The 23,554-nt window shown below is 36.4% G+C and overlaps 1 protein-coding gene across 8 annotated transcripts in view; it reads right to left on the bottom strand.

Moving 5' to 3' along the window:
• The window catches only part of WDR7 (WD repeat domain 7), a 285,950-nt gene that overhangs the window by 174,050 nt on the left and 88,346 nt on the right, over positions 1 to 23,554 (bottom strand). For all 8 annotated transcript variants that reach the window (XM_023752617.1, XM_014454396.2, XM_023752616.1 and 5 more), the window contains 2 exons: positions 19,745 to 19,863; positions 17,883 to 18,006 (listed from right to left, as the gene is read on the bottom strand). In XM_023752617.1, coding sequence (XP_023608385.1) covers positions 17,883 to 18,006; positions 19,745 to 19,863 — 243 coding nt within the window. The remainder of the gene's footprint in view (positions 1 to 17,882; positions 18,007 to 19,744; positions 19,864 to 23,554) is intronic.

The raw sequence follows: 23,554 nt of genomic DNA, 5'->3' as shown, positions 1-23,554 counted from the left end.
TCTATTATAGATAACGAGAGTCGGGTTTCCTACACTCAGAGGAAAAAAATCACAAATAAGCAAAAGAGGAATCTGTGCTGGTGGGTTAAAGTGGGAGATGTGGTATGAATGTGTATCTATGTTAACATGTATGGAGAGCTAGATGTAGAAATAATTATAGATATGTAGAGATAGATAAGTTAGTATGTACCTACATATTTCCCAGTCTGTCCAGTGAGAGGGCCTAGAAGTGGTGAATTCCCAGTAAAAACAAGCCCACCCAGCACCCAAATCTTAATGCCTAATATCTCCATTAGAAGGAACCAGGGGACCTTGAGAAATGAATGATCCTAGGATGTAAGCAGAGGGAATACAAGGTGATGGAGAGCATCTTCTGTGTCAGAAAACAAAAAAGTGCTTCTAAGAAAGATCATCCAGCATGGTTCAATGGTTGGGCATCAACCTATGAACCAGGAGTTCACAGTTCGATCCGTCAGGGCACATGCCCAGATGGCGGGCTCAATCCCCAGTGTGGGGCGTGCAGGAGGCAGCCGATCAATGATTCCCTCTCATTATTGATGTTTCTATCTCTCTCCCTCTCCCTTCCTCTCTAAAATCAATAATATATACTTTAAAAAAAAAAAAGAAAGAAAGACGGGATCATATCAAAATGCTACTGGAACCAATGTAAGAGTTCCCTATGGACAGTGCTGAAATAATTTGAGCAACAAATTGGCATTACAAAAGGTCTAGTCCTCAGTCAATTCTGCTAAGGACTTGGTACTGGTCATTTGAGGACCAAACATAAGGTCCTGGACCTTGGCCCCAAGAAGATCTCAATGCAGTGCTCACTACATATATTAATTTTTATGAAGAGTGTATGGCTCCATTATCATAAGGAACTACAAATGATGTCTCAATAAACATGAAGGAAGAAGTAAAATGGTAAACTTCAAATAAAACGAAGTAAGCAGGTGTATGAAATATGTTTACTTCAGCCTGGAAACACGACAAAACGGCATCAAACTGCTGAACATCTAAACATTTGTACACTGTAATGATCATACAGCATCCATAGAAGCATATCATTATTCCACATTACACTGATTAAATCTCACAATCCATTGTAAAGGCTATTCATATCTAACCAATGATTTAGAGGAGGATGGAAAGCCGAATTAACTAAGGGAACACCAATCACTGCTTCTGGCAGAGCTTTTAAAGAATTAACTTGCAATCAAAGTTATAAAAAGAATGAAAAATGAGTCAGATGAGTACTAAGATAGTGGGTACTACAATGTGCAGAGAATATAAATTTTTTTTGAACCCAATGCCACAAATAAAAATAAAACAGAAAATATGTTTTTAAATTAGGTGGCCATTCTTAGATTAGAACTCATTTTTCCACTAGTCTGGTGGCAGGGAGCAGTTGTGGGGTGGGAAGTACCAGCAAAGGAAATATAGGATCACTAAAAGTAAACTATGATTAAAGAAACTTGAAAAGACTTAGTCTTACCGAGAAGCCAACAATAAAGAACTACTTTAACGAGGTTAACCGAATGCCTCTGATCCACTTGATGTCATGGGAATCCATATTTGATATTGCAAACACTCCACCCCCACCATTAATGTCTATTGGAGTGTCTCACAGCACATCTTAAAACTTCACTAATTCTTTGAGCATAAGTAGTACGTGTCCACATTTTATCAGGCTGGCTCACACATTCTTTTCAAATACTCCTTACTTATGATGATAATGATGAAGAAAATGAAATAACTGAGGCCAATATATAAAAGTATGAAATGTTGGTATGTCCTAAGCACTGTTCTAAGAAGTGCTTTACATATTATTGCTTCAGTAAATGTTGTATGAAACACATGTACAGCTGCATGATATCTCAGTGTTCCCAGCTCTTTTATGACCTCCACAGCACCTGACATATTGCCAACAATACTATTATAATTTATTTTATTTTATTGATGATAGTACACAGATGTCTCCCATTTGACCCCCCCTTTATTTCTCTCACCCCAGCCCCCACCCACCTACTGCCTGTGTCCCTGGTCTATGCATATAAGTATGTAAGTTCTCTGGTTGATCTCTCCTTGTTCCCCCACCCCCCCACATCAAGATATGTCCAGTCTGTTCCATCCCTCCATGCTTCAGGTCTTAGTTTGTTGGTCAACTCATTTTGTTCATTAGATTCCACAAATAAGTGAGATCATGTGACATTTGTCTTTTTCTGGCTTATTTCACTTAGCATAATAGTCCTTCCATGCTGTACCAACGGGTAAGAGATCCCTCTTTTTTACAGCTGCATAGTATTCCACTGTAAATGTCCCACCGCTTTTTTAATTGTATATTTGTAACAAGTATTCAGTAATCACAATTCTGATGAATAAAAAAGCAGAACCAAAATTTTACATAAAGAACACAAATATGTGATTGCAATATTTAACTGAAGTAACATCATCCTGCTCCATTTACTCTTAATTACATTGCAAAAATAGAGTCTAAATGTACATAAAATTAAATATATTTATATAGTTAAAATCGTTTTAACCATTAAAAAAGTTTTATTAGTATTTCTCCCAAATACATTTTTTTACATTAAGCCCTGGCACTTCCAAATACCATGATTAATTTCCATGTTTACATCTTTGCCCTCAGCTCTGCTGACACTCCCACTGTTCGGTAAGGTCTCTACAATATAGCTCTCACCACACTGTCTTATTGCTCATCTGATCACCTGCCTTCCTAATAGAAAACAAGCTCCATGAAGACAGAGACATGACTGGCCCGTGCATCATTATGTTCCCCGGTGCCCACAGCTATGTTTAGTACTTAATAAATAGCTGCTGGAATAGGGAGGGAAAGATCAAGAATATGTTCTGATGTATGGATTAACAAGGACATTTACTTAAAGTTGATTTTAGTCTTTTATTATTTATAAAAGCAATTCTACAAGTAAATATGCAGATCATTCATAAATGAAGTTTCAGCATATACCCCAGTGTATATCTGTTTCATACATTCTTATTAACAATCAAAAAGTCTATGATAGAAGTTATAAAATGCAGTATTAAGAAAACTGTTTTTCTTAAAAGAAACAGAAAATACTAAACTGAAAGAAAATAAACTAGGTAATTAATTTTATATAAATACCATTGAAAAATACCATCTACTCAAGTGCTGTATCATCCTCTACCACTTAAACATATGTGTGCTATCCCTTAGAAAATTAATTTAATTACTCTAGCCCAGGGTTTCTTAACCTCATCACTACTAATACTTCGCATTAAATAATTCTTGGGGGCGGCGGGGGGGAGGGACCGGGATTAGAAGGGGTTTCTGTTTAGCAGCATCTCTGGTCTGTAGCCACTAGATGACAGTATCACACCCTACCCTGGTTGTGATAAAGATGTCCCCAAGTGTTGCCAAATGTGGGGTTGGGGAGTGTGCAAAATTGCTCTGGGTTAAGAAGCATTGCTCTAGACCAGTGGTTGGCAAACTGCGGCTCGCGAGCCACATGCAGCTCTTTGGCCCCTTGAGTGTGGCTCTTCCTAAGCCTTAGGAGTACCCTAATTAAGTTAATAACAATGTACCCACCTATATAGTTTAAGTTTAAAAAATTTGGCTCTCAAAAGAAATTTCAATCGTTGTACTGTTGATATAATGAGTTTGCCGACCACTGCTCTAGACTAATGATTCTCTAAGCTCAAAACCTCCAAGTCAGGTGAAGTGAGATATATTTTATTCAAAAGGCTCTTGTCAATGTCGACTCTCCCTGCCCCCACCCTATAACCTCTATTAACAGAAAGGCATTGTCCCACCAAGGCTGATTGAGATTTTTTCTCCAGTGACTGTTATCTAATTATGATTAAATTTTCTATAACACTAAAGTAAAATTGTGACATCTTAATACTTTTAAGCAGGGAAATATTATCATCTTTGATCCATTAATAAATCATCAACCATATAGATTATAGAAACATTTCCAAAATTAGTGTATATTTCTCTAGGACATATAAATAAAAAATGACAACAGTGCCAAAAACTGGTAGAAAAGATAGAAAAGGGAAAATTTATAAAGATGATAGGTTTCAAGTGGCTATAAACATCCAAGTGGAGATAGAGAAATTGAATTAAATGGGATCTCCTTTTTAAAAAACTACCCAGCATCTACTACAATATCATGCTCTGAGTATGTGCACACACCATTTTGTCAAATGACTTAATGCCACTTCACGATTTAGCTGGCATATTTTTAGACAGACATAAAATTTTATTCTGATGAATCCACCAGATGGGATTGTTGCCTTGGGAATGGGGGAAATCTACAATGAAGAAATATAGTACTCTGAGAATGATCACCAACCAGGTAAAGAAATGTGAAGCTGGAATACATTAATGAATTCAGTCTTCAAAGAAGAATTAATTGCTTCTTCCCTTTTTCCTGTGTATCTTTTTTTTTAATGACTTCAGAGAGGAAGGGAGAAGGAGAGATAGAAACATCAATGATGAGAGAAAATTATTGATCAGCTGCCTCCTGCATGCCCCACACTGAGGATCGAGCCCACAACCTCGGTATGTGTCCTTGATTGGGAATTAAACTGCGACCCCCTGGTTCACAGGTTGATGCTCAACCATTGAGCTACACAGGCTGGACTGTGTATCTTATTTATATCTGTTTTATGGCAATTATATATATACTAGAGGCCCAGTACATGACATTCATGCACTGGGGGGTGGGCGGTCACTCAGCCGACCTGCACCCTCTCACAATCTGGGACCCCTCGTGGGATGTCCGCCTGCCAGCTTAGGCCTGCTCCCCGCAGGCAGACATCCCCTGAAGGGTCCTTAGCGCTACCACGGAGGCAAGAGAGACTCTAGCCACCACCACTGTGCTCGCCAGCCATGAGCCCGGCTTCTGGCTGAGCGGCGCTCCCCCTGTGGGAGCCCACTGACCACCAGAGGGCAGCTCCTGCATTGAGCATCTGCCCCCTGGTGGTCAGTGAGCGTCATAGCGACCGGTCGTTCCTGGCCATTAGGGTCAATTTGCATGTTACCCTTTTATTATATAGGATTTTTTTGTGTGAGTTTATTTGAACCAAACTGTTGACAATTTCAAGGAAGCAAAACCTCAATGTATTGGGCTAATGCTCCCTGGCAATTATATTTTTAAAACTGTGTGGAACTAATTAATCACCAATCAGAGAATGAGTCCTTAAAATTTCCATCTATTTTCAATAATCTATTAGAAGGAGATTTCTTCTTCTGCACTTAAGATTCCACTACTAAGGTTCAAGCAAAGAAAAATATCTTTAATCCTAGGAATACAGTTACAGTTTAATTTGTTTCCTCTTTCTATAAGTTAAAACACACACATACACACACACATGCACGCACACACACATGCACACACATATATACACACAACACAAAACACATTTCAAACTTCTTTAAGAACTACAGTAGGAAATTTGGAGATGATCTTAATTTTTTTACCTTTCCTTTTCATTTCTTTCTGTTCCATGTGTTTCCTTCTAGATCACTCATTAGAACATTTCTAATCTAAAAAGAATTTACTCCGGGCAATGAGCACAAGATGCAGTATGCAGATGATGTTTTATTGTACACGTGAAACTTGTATGGTTTTATTAACCAATGTCACCCCAATAAATGCAATTAAATAAATAAAGAAGTGCAAAAGTACCTACTACATTGCATGAATCACAACAGTACAAGCTGCCTAATTTATTCCCCAAACAAAAAAAAAAGGGATGAAGAAAAGGAGAGGGGAGAGGAGGCTAGAGACAAGTAGATAGATGATTGACTGAAATCCAATATGTTAAAAGAAATGTAAGAGACATATAAATCAACTGCAATACATGAATTTTTGAAACCATATTGAATAAACAAATTAAAAAATTATGAGACTATTGGGGAAATATAAACACTGAGTTGTTAAATAATATTTAAAAATAGAGGTTTTGGCATTCTAATGGTATTAGGAGTTTTATATTAAAATGTATTATCTTTTCAAATAAAAACTGGGATATTTATAGAAAAGGTGATGTGGTATCTAAGAATTGCTTCCAAATAAGGTGGGGAGAGGTGTTTAGAGGGGATTACATAAAGTAAGACTGCCTATGAGTTAGTAACTGTTATAGTTAGGCAATAGGAACATGGAGATTCATTATATTACTTCTACATATGTTCAAAATACTCCAAAATAAAAAGTTTTAAAAACTGAATAGGACACATTTATCTTTTATCCAAAACTAGTCTATAAAGTTATATTTGACATTCAGATAGATATTTCACAAACCATCCCGATATCTCTATGCAGCAATTCCAAGAGGAATAAGGAAATCAAGATTTACTGATTAGTAGTAAAGGTTAATACAATTCCTTTGAAATAGTCCTTATTTGATGTATTTTCCCCCCAAATCCCTACCCACCTAATAATCATTACTGAGACTGTTTGGCACATAATTAATAGAAAGGAAAGAGGTAAGCATATTTTTATAAGAAGCATTTAAATATACTTTGGTCAAAGGCAAAACAAACAAACAAAAAACCCTCATCTATGTTACCCTGCTCATGTGTCATGTAGCCTGGTCCACTTCAAGAACAGATATCTCTGTTGTGCATCATGATCATCTCATGCATACCACGAGTCCAAGGCCAAGAAGAAGCAAGTATGTGCAGAATTACATAAGAATTCCTAAAAAGAAATTTTGTCTAAAACAAAAATTTAATCTAAAACAAAATCTCTTGCCAAATGAGCCTTTAAGTATATATATATATATATACTCAAGTAACAAGCTTCTTGAGAAGGTATATAAATAAATGTACTGAATCCACACAGAATACATGTACTGAATCCACACAGAATACATCACAGAAACATGACTGCACTTACTATGCCTTGTGTAGGGGGGATGGGGAAGAATATCTAAACTAACTGATTGAACCTCATCCGATGATGATTTATTAAGTCACATAGACAAAAAGTGATTATTACAGTGGTCTATCAAGTGGATTATGGCTATTAAAAGATGACTGAATATATATGGCTCTATATTCACATTATACAACTATAGTTACATAAGAATAAGTTCTAAAACCAGTTGGCCAATCATATCTAAAGGGTTAGCACATTTAAAATTAAAATAATAAATTACGTATTAAACATTGTATAGTGTATTCAAAAGTGTCTCTGTGCTTCCAGGAGACAACGATTTCAGAGGGTATTTTAAAGCACACACGAGGCCACACCTGACTAGGTGCAAGCTACTGAAGCTCCATTAAAAACACAGCATCTGCTGGAGAAGTGGCAAGAATGTATCTGTCGGCTGCTATCCAAAACCATAAGGGTTATACAGACACTGCAAGTTCTCCTGCAGGACAAATTTTTAGAAATGGCTGCATATAAGGCAAAGTTTGTAACTCTGCCCTGTACCACTGTTTGTTTTGGGAGGGTGGGGACGGGAATCGTGGATCATTTGTTAGAGCAAGAGTCATTTAGGGAGCAGATACTGAACTAGTTTTTAACTGTGCTACATCGAACTTCAGAAGACAAAAGAAGAGCATGAGGCTTTAAATGTACAAGAAATAAAGTTTTCTTCACTAAAAAAAAAAAGGTTCAAACTGCCTAAAGAAAGTCTTCAATTTTTAAAAATCTGTTTTATATATTGGAATTCTGGTTAAGATTTTAAATAGAAATTTACTACCAAAAATGTTTGAAATACATGAGTTTGTTTATTCCCCTCCTTTTACCCAGAAAGAAACCGTGAAACAGATAAGGAAATGCACCCTCGTGACCTCTCTGGGGTCACAGCCACCGCGTGCTGAAGCAGGACAAGCTGCCAGATCTTATGATACCCTCTTTCCACTCGACTTCCGACCAGTAATCTGGGTCAGTAAACTAGTTGTTTATCCATCATTAGGAAAATCCTTTGGGGGGGAAAACTATTTTTCTCACTGCTTATCAGATTTAATTGGAAAATTATGAAATGAATGAATACAGATCCTTGATCAAGGAGGGAGTAATGTTTAGGAGAATTGCCTTTTGAACTCATCCCTCCTGCCTCTCACCCTTTGAGAATCATTATGCCCGAATCTCTTCTCCATAAGTGTGAGCAGTGCGGAAATGGAACGGGAAAGGCTTCCGGCCCAAGTACCCACCCAACTTCTATAGAGGACAAGCTTGGGCTGTCTCAGATTCCTGATCACATCTTAAAATAATAGGTCACGTCCGGGATGATGTGGTCACTTTAAACCCCATGAGAATATTTTCTGTAAAGCATCATGACACTATAAAGACTACAAAGGTCCCATCCCCAACCCTCATCCAGATCTCAGAAATTCCCTTCAAGTTTAGTTCCTCTGACTTTCAAAGAATGTTTTCAAGTCTAACCCTTGTTTGGGGGGTTAGGGGGGAAGCAAAGAGCAAAACCAAACCAAACCTGAGTGCAAGCTCTACTAGCCACCCCCTAGCAGACAGTAAAGAAAAAGCCTTCTTCACTTCATGCCTGAGATACAAAAGCATCTCAAAATACGGAATTTATGTCTTTGTATCCACAAGCTATGCCAGACTTGTTTAATAATGTTTCATTATCAGAGGGATGTAATTTTATTACATGTCTTCAAAATCAGCGGGAATGTTCATGTATTAAAAACTATTCCGCCTTTTCCAGTTCCTTTCCCAAAGCTGAATGTTCCTTAGTCCAAGGACACATTTCAAATGTAAGACTCATCGTCTTTTCCTAGTCAAATGTAAGGTCCTTTTGTAAGAATTACAAAAAAGAACTGTCATTATCGCACTGACATTAACTGCAGACACAATTTTTTCAAGCGACAGCCTTAAAATAGGTGGTTGTGGTTGTTTTCTTTCATCTCTAAATCAAGCAAGGAACGTCTTTTCAAGTGATGGGTAAGATTTATAGAACAAACACAGAAAGTATGTACAGAAAAATTACAAAAATACTAAGTACCGTTACAGATGACTGGATTGGCATTTAACAGGCTGAAAGAAACCAGATCAATCTCAATCTTGCTGGGGTCAATTCGGGTGCTCAAACCAATAAAACAAATTTTTTTTCTTCATGTTTGTGGACCAGAAGTGCTAAAATATTAACCAAGTCTGAAAATGTCATGCACAATGAAACCATTTATAAATATTAAGACACATTTAAAATACTTATTTGTATCAAAATCTGCTTAATAAAAATAGATAGCAGATGTAATAAATCATCATGACAATTTTACTAAGGAAAAATTAAATATAACATATCATACTTCTTCAAAAATCATAAAGAGGAAGGGAGAATGAGTTAAGCAAAGATATGTTAGTATAATTTCATCACTTTAATCCCAGAACGTATAAATAACACTACAACAAAATCTACCATTAGCTATTATAATCAAAATACTACAGATAATATATAGGTTCATATAATTTTCTTGCTATAGCTTTAAATTACTGTTTTCCTTCCAAACTCTAAGATCTACTGTCACATGCAGATCACGAGACTTCAAACTAAAATATTAAAACAATGCAATTACAAATAATATCCAGTCAATAGAAAGATAATAAAATTAGAAATATGGTATAAAATTATAAATGTCTCACTTTTAATGAAAACTGGATTCATTTGTGCACATTCAGTGTCTAAGATTTAAAACATCCTAAGATGATCAATCAGCTTTCTGTTCTATAACAGCAAGTTGAGCAGGACTCTGAGTTCCTGAACTGGAATAATTGTACTAGAAGAAGGAAAATTTATATTTAAAAGCTTCCTAGACACTGGTTCTATTACAGACATGTTCCGGTATTCGTGTGCAGTGTTTTGTAAAGTGCTTTATTTCCATTAGCATTATACATTTTTGTTCTTCAGCAAATCAGCAAGAGACTAATGGCACAAATCAATATCCTACTCTTCATAGCAACTAATATTAGGACATTTATTATAGCAAAGGCCACTAGAACCTCAGCTAAAGGTAGACCAGGCATTTCTATTTGAACACCAGTTTCAAAAAACACACCATGTGTCACAGGTGGAATGAGTTTTTCTTTTATAAAATAGTCCTCAGTGGCTCAAGTGCCTTCAACTTCTTAAAGCAGGTGATACGGGCACGAACACTCAAAGAAAGCCAGCCATGCCGCCTAGGGGCCTCGCCACCAACTACAACTCTAGAAGAGGGAACCGATTTCTGCCCTGAAGGGAGACGGTGTGAAAGAGAAAAAGAAAGGGGGATGAGAAAGTAACAAATTATTCCACATCCTTTCTGTGCCAGAAGTTTTTCCACGGTGACAATTGACAGCCAGGTTCCCTAAGTGGAATGAGAGTGAAGAAGTGGGCAAGGAGCCCACACTTGATGGAATTGCAAGCCCACACAGTTATTCAAGGAACAAGTTACTGAATTTCCTTGGGCTCCACTCCTTGCCTTGCTCCACAGGGGGGAGCACTGTCATGGGGCTCCTACCGACAACCTGAAACCAGGCTGCTGGCTACTGTTGTAGCACCTCTGCTACGGGCGCCTTTCCTAGAAGCGTGCAGTTACTTAATCCTGCGGGGCCCTAACCTGCAGCATTACGTGATGACAGACTTCTCTGTTTATTACTCAGAAAGTCTAACCGATTGATGCAGTAATGCTTTCATTTTTAATTTACCACTTCTCATTCCTAAGATGTGTAAAAAGGATATAAAGAAAATTACAAGAATATTAAATATCACCTCCAAGAACTCAAGCCATGTGGAACTAAAAGATTTTCCTTTAGATAGCTGTGACCAAGGAAAGAGAAATTTCATTGTTATTCCATTGGGTTAGTAGCCAAATGTAGATAAGAAGAACAGTTTAATGCTGTTAAATACATGATCAGTCTAGAGTGCTTAAAATTAAGCTCAACAGCTCTGACATTCTGGAAGAAAAAAGAGGAACAAATCCCTTAGGCCCCGATGAAACACTGCAAACAGATACAATACAGATACAGTGTGCTTTGCATAATACAGTGTATCTCCAGACAAACCCTTGCTGCCTCCCAATATAAAAATTCCACAGAACATGAAGTACTTTTTAGATAGATCACTTAGTCATAATTTCCTTTTCCCTTTCTAATCACAATGCATAATCCTCTCCAGGGGCTTTGTGAGCACTGAAAGACAACTAGTAGATATTTCTGAGGAAACCTCGTCTTTTAATTCCAGCTAATTCACAAAACAGGCATTCATTCCACAAGGGGTATTTTAGAATTATTGGTTCTCCATGAGCAACCAAATGATTTTCCCTTTCTTTTCCCAATTTTAATTTAGAATATTTTTCACCAAAACGAAAGCTACACCCAGAATGCAACAAAAGACCTGAAAAAAAACAGTCAAGTAAGCAGAATGTGAGGAGCCAACAGGGAGGCCACAGAGCACGTACACTGAGGCTGGGGGTTCTTTTCACCAGAGAGGCCTATTCTTAGCTAGTTTACTCGTATTTTATATTTAACTCACACATGTTTGGTTACCTGGCTTCCACACTCCCAGAACCCTGGAAACAGGGCAGACGCTCCTAAGAGTGAGAAAAAACAGCCCAAGAGCAGACATTGGTAGCAATTACTAGACAATACAAAGAGTTTCGAGAAAGAAAAATTATTTTTTAAAAACAGAAGATGAAATGCAAGAGATATTCCAATCCGGGTACTTTTAGTTCAGATAAAAAAGGTCCACTCTCTTCAATAAGCAAGCGGTGGTAATTTTACATCAAGGGTCAAAACAACTCTTGCAACTGAGATGTTTTGAAATATTACAACAAAAAGAATTAATCTTTTTTAATTTTGAGCATCTAGTGATGTTTAAACCCTCAGTTATCTAGAAAATCATTCTTAAGAAGACTGTTAGAGACTTCCAAGTGACTGAGGCATATATACAAAGAAAGGAGGAAGGAATGCTATGTAGTTTGAGGCCTTTTAAAGGGGGTACAGGAGGACTCTCTTAAATATTTATCAAACCCCCTGCCTATCCTTTCCCCATCCTCTCTCTCCCAGCAAACCTGGAAAACAGATGCCTACCAAAGAATGCACTAACATTTACATTATTTTCACCAGCTACAATATACTGTCCTACTAAAATATATAGTTCCATCTTACCTTCTTGTATATTGTTGGTCCATCCACATTTGTGCTCAGAATGATCACTACTTTATAATCATCAGAAAAGTGACTTCAATTCCAGGTACTACAGTGTGGCTTGCTGAAAGTCAAACCCAAAACACTGACTAGGAGTGTCTTTCATTGAACAAAGAAATCCTATTCTGTTTCCAAAGGGGATAAAAAGACGAGCCTAACCCTGGTAACCTTAACACAAAAGGAAGCTAAAAAGGCAGGGACTCGATAGGAACAAAGGATTGTTCTTTCTGATGACATCAATACGTATTAAACACGATGTGGTACACATCCTTCTATCAATATCTGAGATGATAAATTTGCAAATTAATACTACATCGGCCATAACTGCATAAAATTACCATAGCACCCTCTTTAGAAGAGATTTTGATTTATATAATGGTAGTATCTTTTATGTGTTTAATGTCTCTGAAATTAAAGGAGATGAGCCACTGTGAGCAAGCAGAATACAACGTACAAGAAATAATTACGCTTGTGACCTCATGCCCTGTAAGGTCACTCTGCATCTCAGGCCAAAGGAAATCAGGAACCATCAACATTTACCTCACAGTAGTCACTGCCTGGAATGAAGGGCAAGTGTGGGTATATTTCATAAACTAGCAGGTGCTTGACCTCATAAAAAAGTCAATTATCAAAATGCTGCATGTAGAATGTCACAAATAAGAAATACATAAAATCAGATTATGCAAAATATCTTCACTTCAAAATAAATCTGAGACAACTTATAATATTTTATCTTCATCTGAATTATAATATGACAGCAGAAAACAGCATTAATCCTTTCTTATTAAGAATAATCAATAAAATTTTAAGTGTTTTGTAGCATAAAAGTGATTGCATATACATGCTAAAGAGTGATAACTCAGAAAATATTTACAACACTTATGTCACTTTAAAATGTATCTACTATTTATCACTCCAGTCCTGTTACTGTGAGAGTAAGAATCACAATGCACTTAACCTCTAATTTTCTACCAGAAATTAGGCATTAAAAGCACACATACTGACTGTATATGCAAGGGACAGAATGTTTCCTAACAGGTTCAGGAACAGAGCTCCATTACCTGAAACAGAAGTCTTATATCACTCAATTAAGACTTGGTTTTAGTGAAAATTTGTGAACTGGCTATTCAGTTAAGGTGGACTATTGCTGCTTTGCCTCCCCAGTGACTTCTGGTCCACTGCCAGAATCCCTGGGCAATATAAAGAAAGGTCAATTCTGAGACAGTGACAGTTAGGAGAACGAAGCTATAGAATCCGGCACAGGGAAGGAAAGGGGACGGCCAGCCAACAGTCCCTGCCTGTGTTATGTATATACTGGGCTGGGTGCTGTCCAAAGCTTCTCGTTCAGAGCTCTCAATAGACCTAAGAAAAGCAACTGGCTTCTGGCCCACTGCTTTCCTTACGTTCTCAGACAAACCCACAAAAGGCTCGTATTGCATCTAAAATTCCAGAAGACCCCAGTCAACATGGCCAGTTGACTGGTCATCCCAGCTCACTCACTTATTGACTGTGAAGTCAGAGAAAGTTGCTAGACACCTGCAACTTCACTCCGCATCTCTAAGACAAATGGCCATCACAGTCCACCAGCCCAGTACGACACCCTGCTCTTCAGGTAAAAGCATTTTCTGAGTTTCAAATAACTAACCAAGGGACTCTTAGATCAAGCTCAGTGATAAGTTAGGAGCTGCCAATATTGCTTAGGCAATTATTGCATATTTTTAAGTGCTTAGGAGGATTAAAGTATAAGAAAATATCAGATGAGTGTATTTGCCAGATATATTGCTTCATATTTTACCTACTTTAGTGATTAAGAAGATTCCTATGCTAGAATAACTTTCAAGTTTCTAAAAGATTGCTTCATGCTGCAACTCGCTACAATCACCAACTCCTCAAACATGAATGACAATGGCAGAAGCGACTTCACTACAAGCATGTTGATGGCAGGTGTGGGCTGCCCACCAGCTGGCTCCATAACCTTTGATCCCTTCGGACAGCAAATCTGTTCAGCAGCCCTATGTGGTCCTTCCTCATTTGCTGTATGCTTTCTTCTCCTTTCACACATTCAGAACCCCTGCTCCTTAGCTTGACATCCTTTTATTAAACTAGAAAGCTCCCGGCAAAGCAAATTAAAACTAATTTTACACCCAGTCGATATAAAAGTTCCAGAATAGATTAATATATTATAGCAAGAGTTGTTGGAGTAAGATGTTTTAGTTATATGTATAATGCCTGTTTTACTAAAAAATACAATTGCAGTAAGTGATAAGATTAAAATTTTACATAAGCCAGCATTCAGTTAATTTATAAAGTACTCCAGGATATAATAACTAAATACCAAGGACTTTAATTTACATTAATGGAAAGGTTTAAATTTGACCAAAAACAATCTAGTTTATGCTTCTTTAAATAATGATGCGAACCATTATGAGTAATTTTTTACAGTTATTTTTGTGCTCCATTTTATGGTTGTTAAATTTAATAAAGCTAAAATGACATTGTCTAAAAGCAAGATTATTTAAGCCAAATATCCATTCATTCTTCCACTCCCAATTCTATTTAAAATCTAAGGATGCTGGAGGAAGAAGACAATAAACAGTGGTTAAGATCATGGGCTTTGTAGTTTGAGAACTACTTAGTCACTGAGGGACCTTCAGAAAGAGCTTTAATCTCTCATGGCCTCAATTAACTCATTTGGGGGAGGGGGGAAAGTAGGGGTGACAGTGACCATAGTGCCTACTTAACAGGGTTACTGCAATAGTTTGGTGAAATAATACAGACCAAGTAGGTAGCAAAAGCCTGACAGAGAAAGTGGTAGATGTTATCATTATTTTACTTGTATTGTACCCTCTCTGGACTCTAACAGACATCTCACCTAGCAACATATACATGTTTATCATTGCTTCAGGGAGTAGTCTGTGATCATGTAATGCCTTTATGTTGTACCTAACTCATTCTCTTCTTTCCAAGAAAAATATAAAATGGAATCTACCACCATTGCTAATGGCATCTCTCTTCCCAAACTGTCAAGAATACAAGGCTGTGCTAATCTTTGGTGTTTTTCTTAGACCTTTATATGCAATCTGTAATCAAGGCTCAGAATTATCTTCTATTCTACCCCTTCTATATTTAGGTCTGGGTCCCCATTCCCTTCTGTAACAGCCTCCCAGCTATTTATTCTACTTTAATCAATTTTCCCACTCTACACTAGTCCATTCTAAATAAAATGTCTTTAAAATGATCCTAATTATTTTCATAATAGTGTTCTTTTGTTTTATTTTTTTAATATACATTTTTATAGATTTCAGAGAGGAAGGGAGAGGGAAAGAGAGACAAATATCAATGATGAGAGAGAATCATTGATCAGCTGTCTTCTGCAGGCTCCACACTGGGATTGGGTACTTGCCCTGACCAGGAATCTAACTGTGACCTCCAGATTCATAGGTAGATGCTCAAGCCACGTGGGCCAAGTTGTTCTCCGTTTAAAAGAATCTCTAGTGATTTGCTATTTAGTTTCACCTTCAATCTGCTCTATAGTACTATACTCATACTGGTCCTTAAGTTGGGGGATCTTTTATTCAATAAGGTTATGATGAGCTGATGAGATCATTCTATTGTCTGGAAGATTGTAAACTTAATGCCACATGCTACTGAACAAAGAGCACTGTTCCAAACTTGCAAATATGCAAAAGCAGAGCTTTTTTCATCCCATCTTATTTTTTTAAACTTTTTTATATTCAACAAAAATTATAAACCCATAAATATTTATGTGAGAGCTTTAAGCCTAATAACTTACAAGTCTTTTTAATGTCTAAAAACCCTGTTTTTTAACTTCCTTTAATTAAAATGAAAAAATCCCCAGTAAGCAAATAACAAATAATATTCTCTCAGTAAATAGTCTTCCCTAAACAGATTAAAGAATTTTAATTGCGCATAGTTAATTTGTGATGTTTTAATTATATGTGCAAGACATATTTGCATTTACAGATTATGAATGCACTTATTTAATAAATAGCCGTAGCCGGTTTGGCTCAGTGGATAAAGCGTCGGCCTGCGGACTGAAGGGTCCCAGGTTCGATTCCGGTCAAGGGCATGTACCTGGGTTGCGGGCACATCCCCAGTAGGGGGCGTGCAGGAGGCAGCTGATCGATGTTTCTCTCTCATCGATGATTCTGACTCTCTATCCCTCTCCCTTCCTCTCTGTAAAAAATCAATAAAATATATTTTTTAAAATAAATAAAGATATAGTGCTTACCATGGCCTACGCATGGTTTGGCATGCTTAACAAAGATTAACTCATTCCATCCTCAGAATAATCCTATAATGTCTCACTATCTTCATTTCATCTGTGACAAAACTGGACTGAGAAAGGTTAAGTGTCCAAGGTCACATACCTAAGTAAACAACCACTGTAGTCACCACTGGCAAACATCTGGTAGAGTTATACTAGTTATAACAATTGTAATCCTGTTTGAATCTGGTTTTCATTTCCTTCTTATACAATCATGCATTGTCTCTCTTGACATATGTAATGAGTATCTCATTAACAGGAATAACTGGTATTGGCAAAAGGTCATTTAAATTGAATCCACCTAAAAGCCAGGCCAAATTTTCAGAGTAAAATGTTTTTATAAAGTTTCATTGAGACTTTATCTTTAAAAAGTCTAAAATGGATTTATTTATCTTATACTCATAACAGATTAAAATTTTAATTCTGAATTCTTCTTTAGGAAAATAAAGAATGACTCAAATGCTGAACTGGGATGAAGCATACCTTTTCCAAAATGAAAAAAAAAAATTATGAATGCCCAAATACAACTTTTCCTCAGTGCACTGAGTACAAAGGTTTCATTATGCAAAAAATATTTTGCCCTGGCCAGTATTTCTCAGTGGTTAGAGCATGCCCCATCCCCAAACTCGCACCAAAGGGTCATGGGTTCAATTCCCAGTCAAGAGCACTTACTTAGGTTGCGGATTCATCCCCTACCCCCTGATCAGGACACGTGCGGGAGGCAACCAATCGATGTGTCACTCTCACATCTCTCTTTCTCTCTCTCTCCTCTCTCTCTCTCTCTCTCTCTCTCTCTCTCTTTCTCTCTCTCTCCCTCCCTCCCTCACTCCCACCCTTCCTCCCAACCTCCCTTCCACTTTCTCTGAAAAGCATTGGAAAAATATCCTCTGGGGAGGATTAACAATATATATATATAAAATCTCAACAATTTTTCCCAAGGTCTTTCCCAATCCCTTCAAATTGTACTCATTTGAAAAATTCATTAGTCAAACCCTTGCTAATTTCCCCTTTTCAATAGTACACTAGGCTACCAGATCTTTATTTTTGAAGGATTCACAATCCTAACTTCAACTTAGAAAGCATATGCCTGTGTTTGTACTTGCATATCATATGATCAATATCTAACAAGTTGGCACTTGTTAAACATAATGCAATGGGCAGACACAGAGACTAGTGTTAAATAGGGTAGGATTTGGGGGGGGGGGATTAATTTTATAAGGGGTCAATCCATTAGTGAATATCTTGATATTTATATAACTTTTGCTTTTTGTTTTGTTTTGTTTCCTAACCAAACTCCAATCCCTAGGGATTTCAGAAAATGAATGAGCGAATTTGAGGCCCTTGTTTTCACTGGAAGGTAAATGACTCACTTTTGTTTTGGTACTTTTCTAATGAGCACGGAAAGCTTTGTGGAAACGCATAAGATCTCTTACGTGACATGACATGGTCCATGTACTGAGGTAAATACGGAGCCCAGGCATCGATGGCTTCCTTCCGGCCCGCCTGCTCAATCCTTCGCAGCTCGGCCAGAAGCAGGGCCTGCGCGGCTTCTCTGACCTGAGACCACAGATCCCAATGTGAGAAAAGCAGGTCAGCGGGTGAGCTGTTTAAAACTAGGAAGTCAGAATGAGACTATATAAACCACATTTATCCACATGACAAAAACTACTAACCAAACAGGAAATTAAGGACTTTTAAGTGGAATAAATTGGATGCCTGCAAATCAAAGACATTTTAATTACTGTTTTCATTGAAAAATATTTTAACACTAATAGACTGAATTATGTTTGTACATTTAATCAGCTCTGGGTTTAAATTTTCTTTTTTCCAAAAGCTTTTAAAAGAGTCTTGCATGTTAATTTTGCACATTCAATTTCAAAATTTCTATATAAATATTGTCAAAAGTCGTTAGAACTATTAAATTTGTCTTCTCTTTTAGCATGAAGAAATTTAACCCTAGCTAGTGAATCTTTATAATATATATATATATATATATATATATATATATATATATATATATATACATACACATACGCACACACACACACACACACACACACACTAAATAGGTATTGTTTACACACCATGCATGTATTAATTCACACATTCATATATACCTAAGAGATGCTTAAACAACGTGTTTTCAACAGATATATTCCCTTGTAATGAGTTCTACAGAAGAACACTAATTTTCAAAATTATATTATTTTTATTTTTCTTTCAACAACTTTTATTTTGCAGTTTTAGTTTATTTTTTATTTTGGCAAAAGTGCCACAGGCATGGAGTTAAAGAAGCTAGTCAATTGTCCAGTGATGTACCAATCAATTAACATTTATAATGGAAAAGGTAATAGCATCTGATACGAGTCTGAATAAAAAATGTTTTTACTTATAATTGACTTTAAAGTGAATTAAAATATTACTCAAGGCAAAACCATGAAAATTTTAGTATGCTGCAATTCCACTTGGAATAGAGGGAGGGAAGACAAGAAAAGGAGCAAGTATGTTAATTCTATTTGGTAAGTTAAAAATTTTGAATGATACAAACTGCTACAGCTATATAGGTCAAATACCATAATAAGGAAAATCTCTTTAAAATGTTTCCAAGTCCCTGGTGATATTATATGCCAAGCAATATCTAATACAGCATAGTCCATTAGCACAAAATAATAGCTATCATTTATTGAGCTCCTACAGCGTGTCAGATGCTGCACTAACTATTTTACTTGCATTACCTTATTTGACCCTGACAGCAATCCCATGAGTAATATATTATTATCCCCACTTTACAAATGAGCTTCAAATAGGTTAAGTAAATTGCCCAGGGTCACAGAGTTAATAATTGGCAGAACTGATATTTAAATCCAGGTCTCTTCTAGTCCAAAGACCTTCTCCTTTTATTATAACACAGTCCCTTCTATTGGACAAAGGCTATTCTGTTAGAATTTGACTGGTGAGATTATACCTGAGCATGCGGTTTTGGGGGAGGTGGGTGTATTGCATGTGTGTGTGAACACATGTGCACAATCTATAGAAAGCAATATTTAAGAACCAGTTCCATAAAGTATATGAAACTTTTTATCAAATACTAGTTAAAAAAGTAAACAAATATGCAAGCAAAACACTGCTGTTTATTAGTACATAAACTGAAAAAAAATCATGAATCCATATTTCCTATCACCTAATAAATAGGTGATAAGAAATTAGACATACATTAATCATCTTGTTTAAAATTTACACTTGTCCAATGCCTTGTAAATGATTTTGTTTTCCGTCCATGTCACCTCGACATTACCTCCAAGCATCGATCCTGCCATCTCCGAGCGAGCATCTCTAGAAGTGGAGGCCGAAACTTGTCCAGTCCCAGCAGATCTGGCAGCATCACACAATGCATCGCGGCCAGCTGACTCCAGCCTATTAAAATGTAACATATTAAAAATACTGTAAACATTCTGGCCTTCCCTAATTCAAAGGTTTTTCTTTATGAACATATACCAGAAACACAAAACACAGAAACACTCCGTGTGAAGTATGTGCAAATTCTACATGAAAAACACATTTCTAAATAGTCCCTCTAAAATCAAGTACATATTCAAGGATGGAAAAGCATAGAAATAAACAGGTTCCAGAGCCACAGACTTGAAGCCACTTTCAGTTACGAGGACATTCACACAGATATCCAAAGACAGGCCATGTCCATCATGAGGCCAGGCCCTCTTTCTATTACCATCGTGTCAGTCAACAGAGATGTCCCCTTCTCTGTCACAGGGCCTTTAATTAAGGTCCTTATTGATCCCTCTTCTTAGAAAGTGAATCAGATATTTAATCACAATCAGAGCTGAAATAAGTAACATACACTAATTTTGAGAGGTAGGTGAATTCAGACATTCCACTATATAGTAAACTTATCATCTGAAATTTACATAATTTTAAGCATTAATAACAAATAAGCATCATTATTTGGAATAAATGTTACTTTTTCCAAAATTCTAATCCACAATATGGAACCTGATTATATGAAGAAGACAAACACCGTAAACCACCACAGTATTTTAAAGTACCAGTATCTAGACATTCTCAAGTAATCATGTCAACCCTATTTCAAAGGCGACTGAAAAATATATATACAATAAATGCTACATTCTTTCCAAATTATATATAAAGCTACTATGAATGCATAGTAACTACCATTACCTCCTGGGGGGTAGCATTTAAAGACAAATAATCAAGAATAAGTGCAAAAACACTTGTTTACTACCATCATTACAAGGTGAGTTATCTGTGATCATAGAATTTCAGCCAATCAACATTTTAAAATAATCTAAACTAACAATAATAAAAACCCTACCTCAAAATGATTATTGGGATTGTTAAAAGAGAATGTGTGAGTGAGGGACAAGCCACCTATCTAAAGATCCATCCTATCAGTAGGGAAATTCTCTTCAACTGAGACTATACAATTACATTAATTAACGTGATGAGTATGTACTTTTAGATAATAAATTATTTTCAACAGAGGGATATATATTAAAGTTCTTATTGATCCCTTTTCTTAGAAAGTGAATCAGATATTTCTATCTTCACCAAACCGGTGAAGATTGAACCCACAATGAAGAGAGTGAATATAGCCAAGAGCTCACAAGTTCCATTAAGCTTCCAGGCAGTATAAATAATCCCAGTGGGGTATAAAGATTTGTGGGTTCCATTTCAAAAAGACTTCCCACTAGTGTAACTCCACAGGGATAATATGATAGCTTAACTACATCTTAAAAACTAAAAGGACCCATTTTTGACTCGGCCAGAAAGAGAAATAGTCAGTAAGATAAAATAGGTGACTTCCCATCAGTTTATAATCACTGCTGCTAATCGTCATTGTGAAGACTTTTCAAATGAAAACGTAAATTAAGGGACCTGTGACATCCCCCTCTAAGCAGGGCACATGGTGTGTAAAGAGAGTAAGGTGTGTCTCTCACAGGTAAGCTACAGGTAAAAATAAACTGGCAGCTCTAACACCAGGGTTCCCATGGCAAGCATTATCATGAAAACCATGCACCTCTTAACACCCACTTCACATCAAAGATTAGCATCTGGGCCACTCTTTAACAGCATTCTAGATACAGGAAACATGGTTTATTCCAGCCTGGCATAACATTACATTTTTATAATTGGCCCTTATCAATGACATTAGCAAATAAAGTTAGAACATGGACACTTTACCATCTCATACATACCAAAGCAGATAAGTGTATAAATTAGATTAAAAAAAGAACATGTCAAATTAGAATAAAGCACAGATTGAAAGAAAGTTGGTAGAAGTTGAGAGAGAATACCTTCATTTACTAAGAAACAGGAATGGAAAGCAGGAGTAGAAGTGGGGTCAGAGCCAGAGTGATCAGCATCAGACCGAGCGGAAATGACAGGTGCAGGAACTTGCAGAGGAAAAGAGGAGAAATAAAAAAAGAGAGAATTGAGGTACAGCAGTTTCTGAAAAAAAGCTCAGTATTAGTGAAGAATGAAAACAAAGTTGGCAAAATATAGTAAATGTAGAACTAAAAAATGATGTTTTAATCAGACAGGCATGGTCATTAAAGATCACAGCATGGAAATGATATATTTTATTGAATAGCAATCACAGTGTAGTTCAAATTCCTCTTAAAACCAAGATCTCTTTAATATTAGCTTGAATGATGTATCAGCTAATATAGAAACAGTTCTAAAACAAAATAAGGCAACCATGAAAAAATGTCAACACATTAAAAATTAGCAAAGTGTAACTCAATTTTGAAAATGTATCACATAATGTAAAGTTCATATTGGTCTTACATTTTTTCTAATGATTTTCTAACATTATGTATAAATTATTTTCTAATCTTTCAAACCAATATCCACTGAAATAATTTCAATTTCCCACCCTCGTATGATCAAAACTCCATTTAAAATATGCCAACTTATAAAGAATATATGTACTATATATTCTTATTAGGAGAATCCTGACATAGGTTCATTCTTTGGAGTTCAAAAAAAATATTTTTACTATACAAAAGCTTTATATTCTAAGAGTAATTGTTGTGAATGTTATAGTCTTTATAAAATGCTCTTTCAAAAGTTATGCTGCCAGGAAAATGGTTCAGCTTAAATTATCATATGAAAAGGCAAAAGGACCGTATGGCACACACATTCTACAACTGGGGGTCAATGTTAAGATTTAGAGGTCACCATTTGACACTTCCTTCCTATGGAGAAATTACCATATGTCATGCACAAGCATCTTCAAATTAATCCCTCTCCTTTCTTCTGCCACTGAACAGCAATAGGTTTGGGCTCCTGCACAGATTAAGCATTGTCTGCTGAGTGATATGTTTGCTTTTCATGCAGTGAAGTTCTTTTGTAACCATGGGCCAGCTGCAGGAAAACAACTTTTCATAATTCCCACACCAATGCATCATAATGTCAATCAGGCACGTGTGAGGGAAACAACAGAACTAAAAGAAGTACATGAACAGGAGTAAGAAACCAAAAAGCCAACTCCATGAACCCTAAGAAGCAGATCTTGCACACAAAAAAAGTTTCATCTGGGAAGTTATTTTTTAGTATAACAGACTGCTTTTGGTCCTTATGAAATTTTAACTAGTGTATGATGCTATGCTTATAAAAGGAATAGGGCTGTTCTTAATTGTATATTTCATAAGATCTAATAATAACATTGCAAAATAATCTTGCAAAGAAATCCCAAAATTTTCTATATTCCATTGAATAATTTTATTGTCCATTTTAAATCCTGCTTAATTACAAATTCAGTTATTAGAGCCTATAAAGTATTCATTGCCTCATGCAAAAAGTTGGTAAACTTTAGTGGCAAGGAGTAAAGTTTCAGGTTTTAGCTTTCATGTTAACAAAATTGTTGAGAAAGTTCCTCTGGTGATTTCCAACAGCAGGACACTTCTGCAATTTCACATTTTTAAAAATGATCCCAGTAGAGATTATTAATGCTATCTAATTTTACCCTTAATTCTGAAAGGACACAAGAAGGAGAGGATAATGAAATTATATATATCTAAGTGACCAGCTAAACGGCCGGTAGCTATGATGCACAATGACCGCCAGG

The sequence above is a fragment of the Myotis lucifugus genome, unplaced genomic scaffold (assembly GCF_000147115.1).
Source record: "Myotis lucifugus unplaced genomic scaffold, Myoluc2.0 scaffold_36, whole genome shotgun sequence".
In the NCBI taxonomy this organism is placed as follows: domain Eukaryota; kingdom Metazoa; phylum Chordata; class Mammalia; order Chiroptera; family Vespertilionidae; genus Myotis; species Myotis lucifugus.
This window is presented reverse-complemented; position numbering and strand designations above follow the sequence as displayed.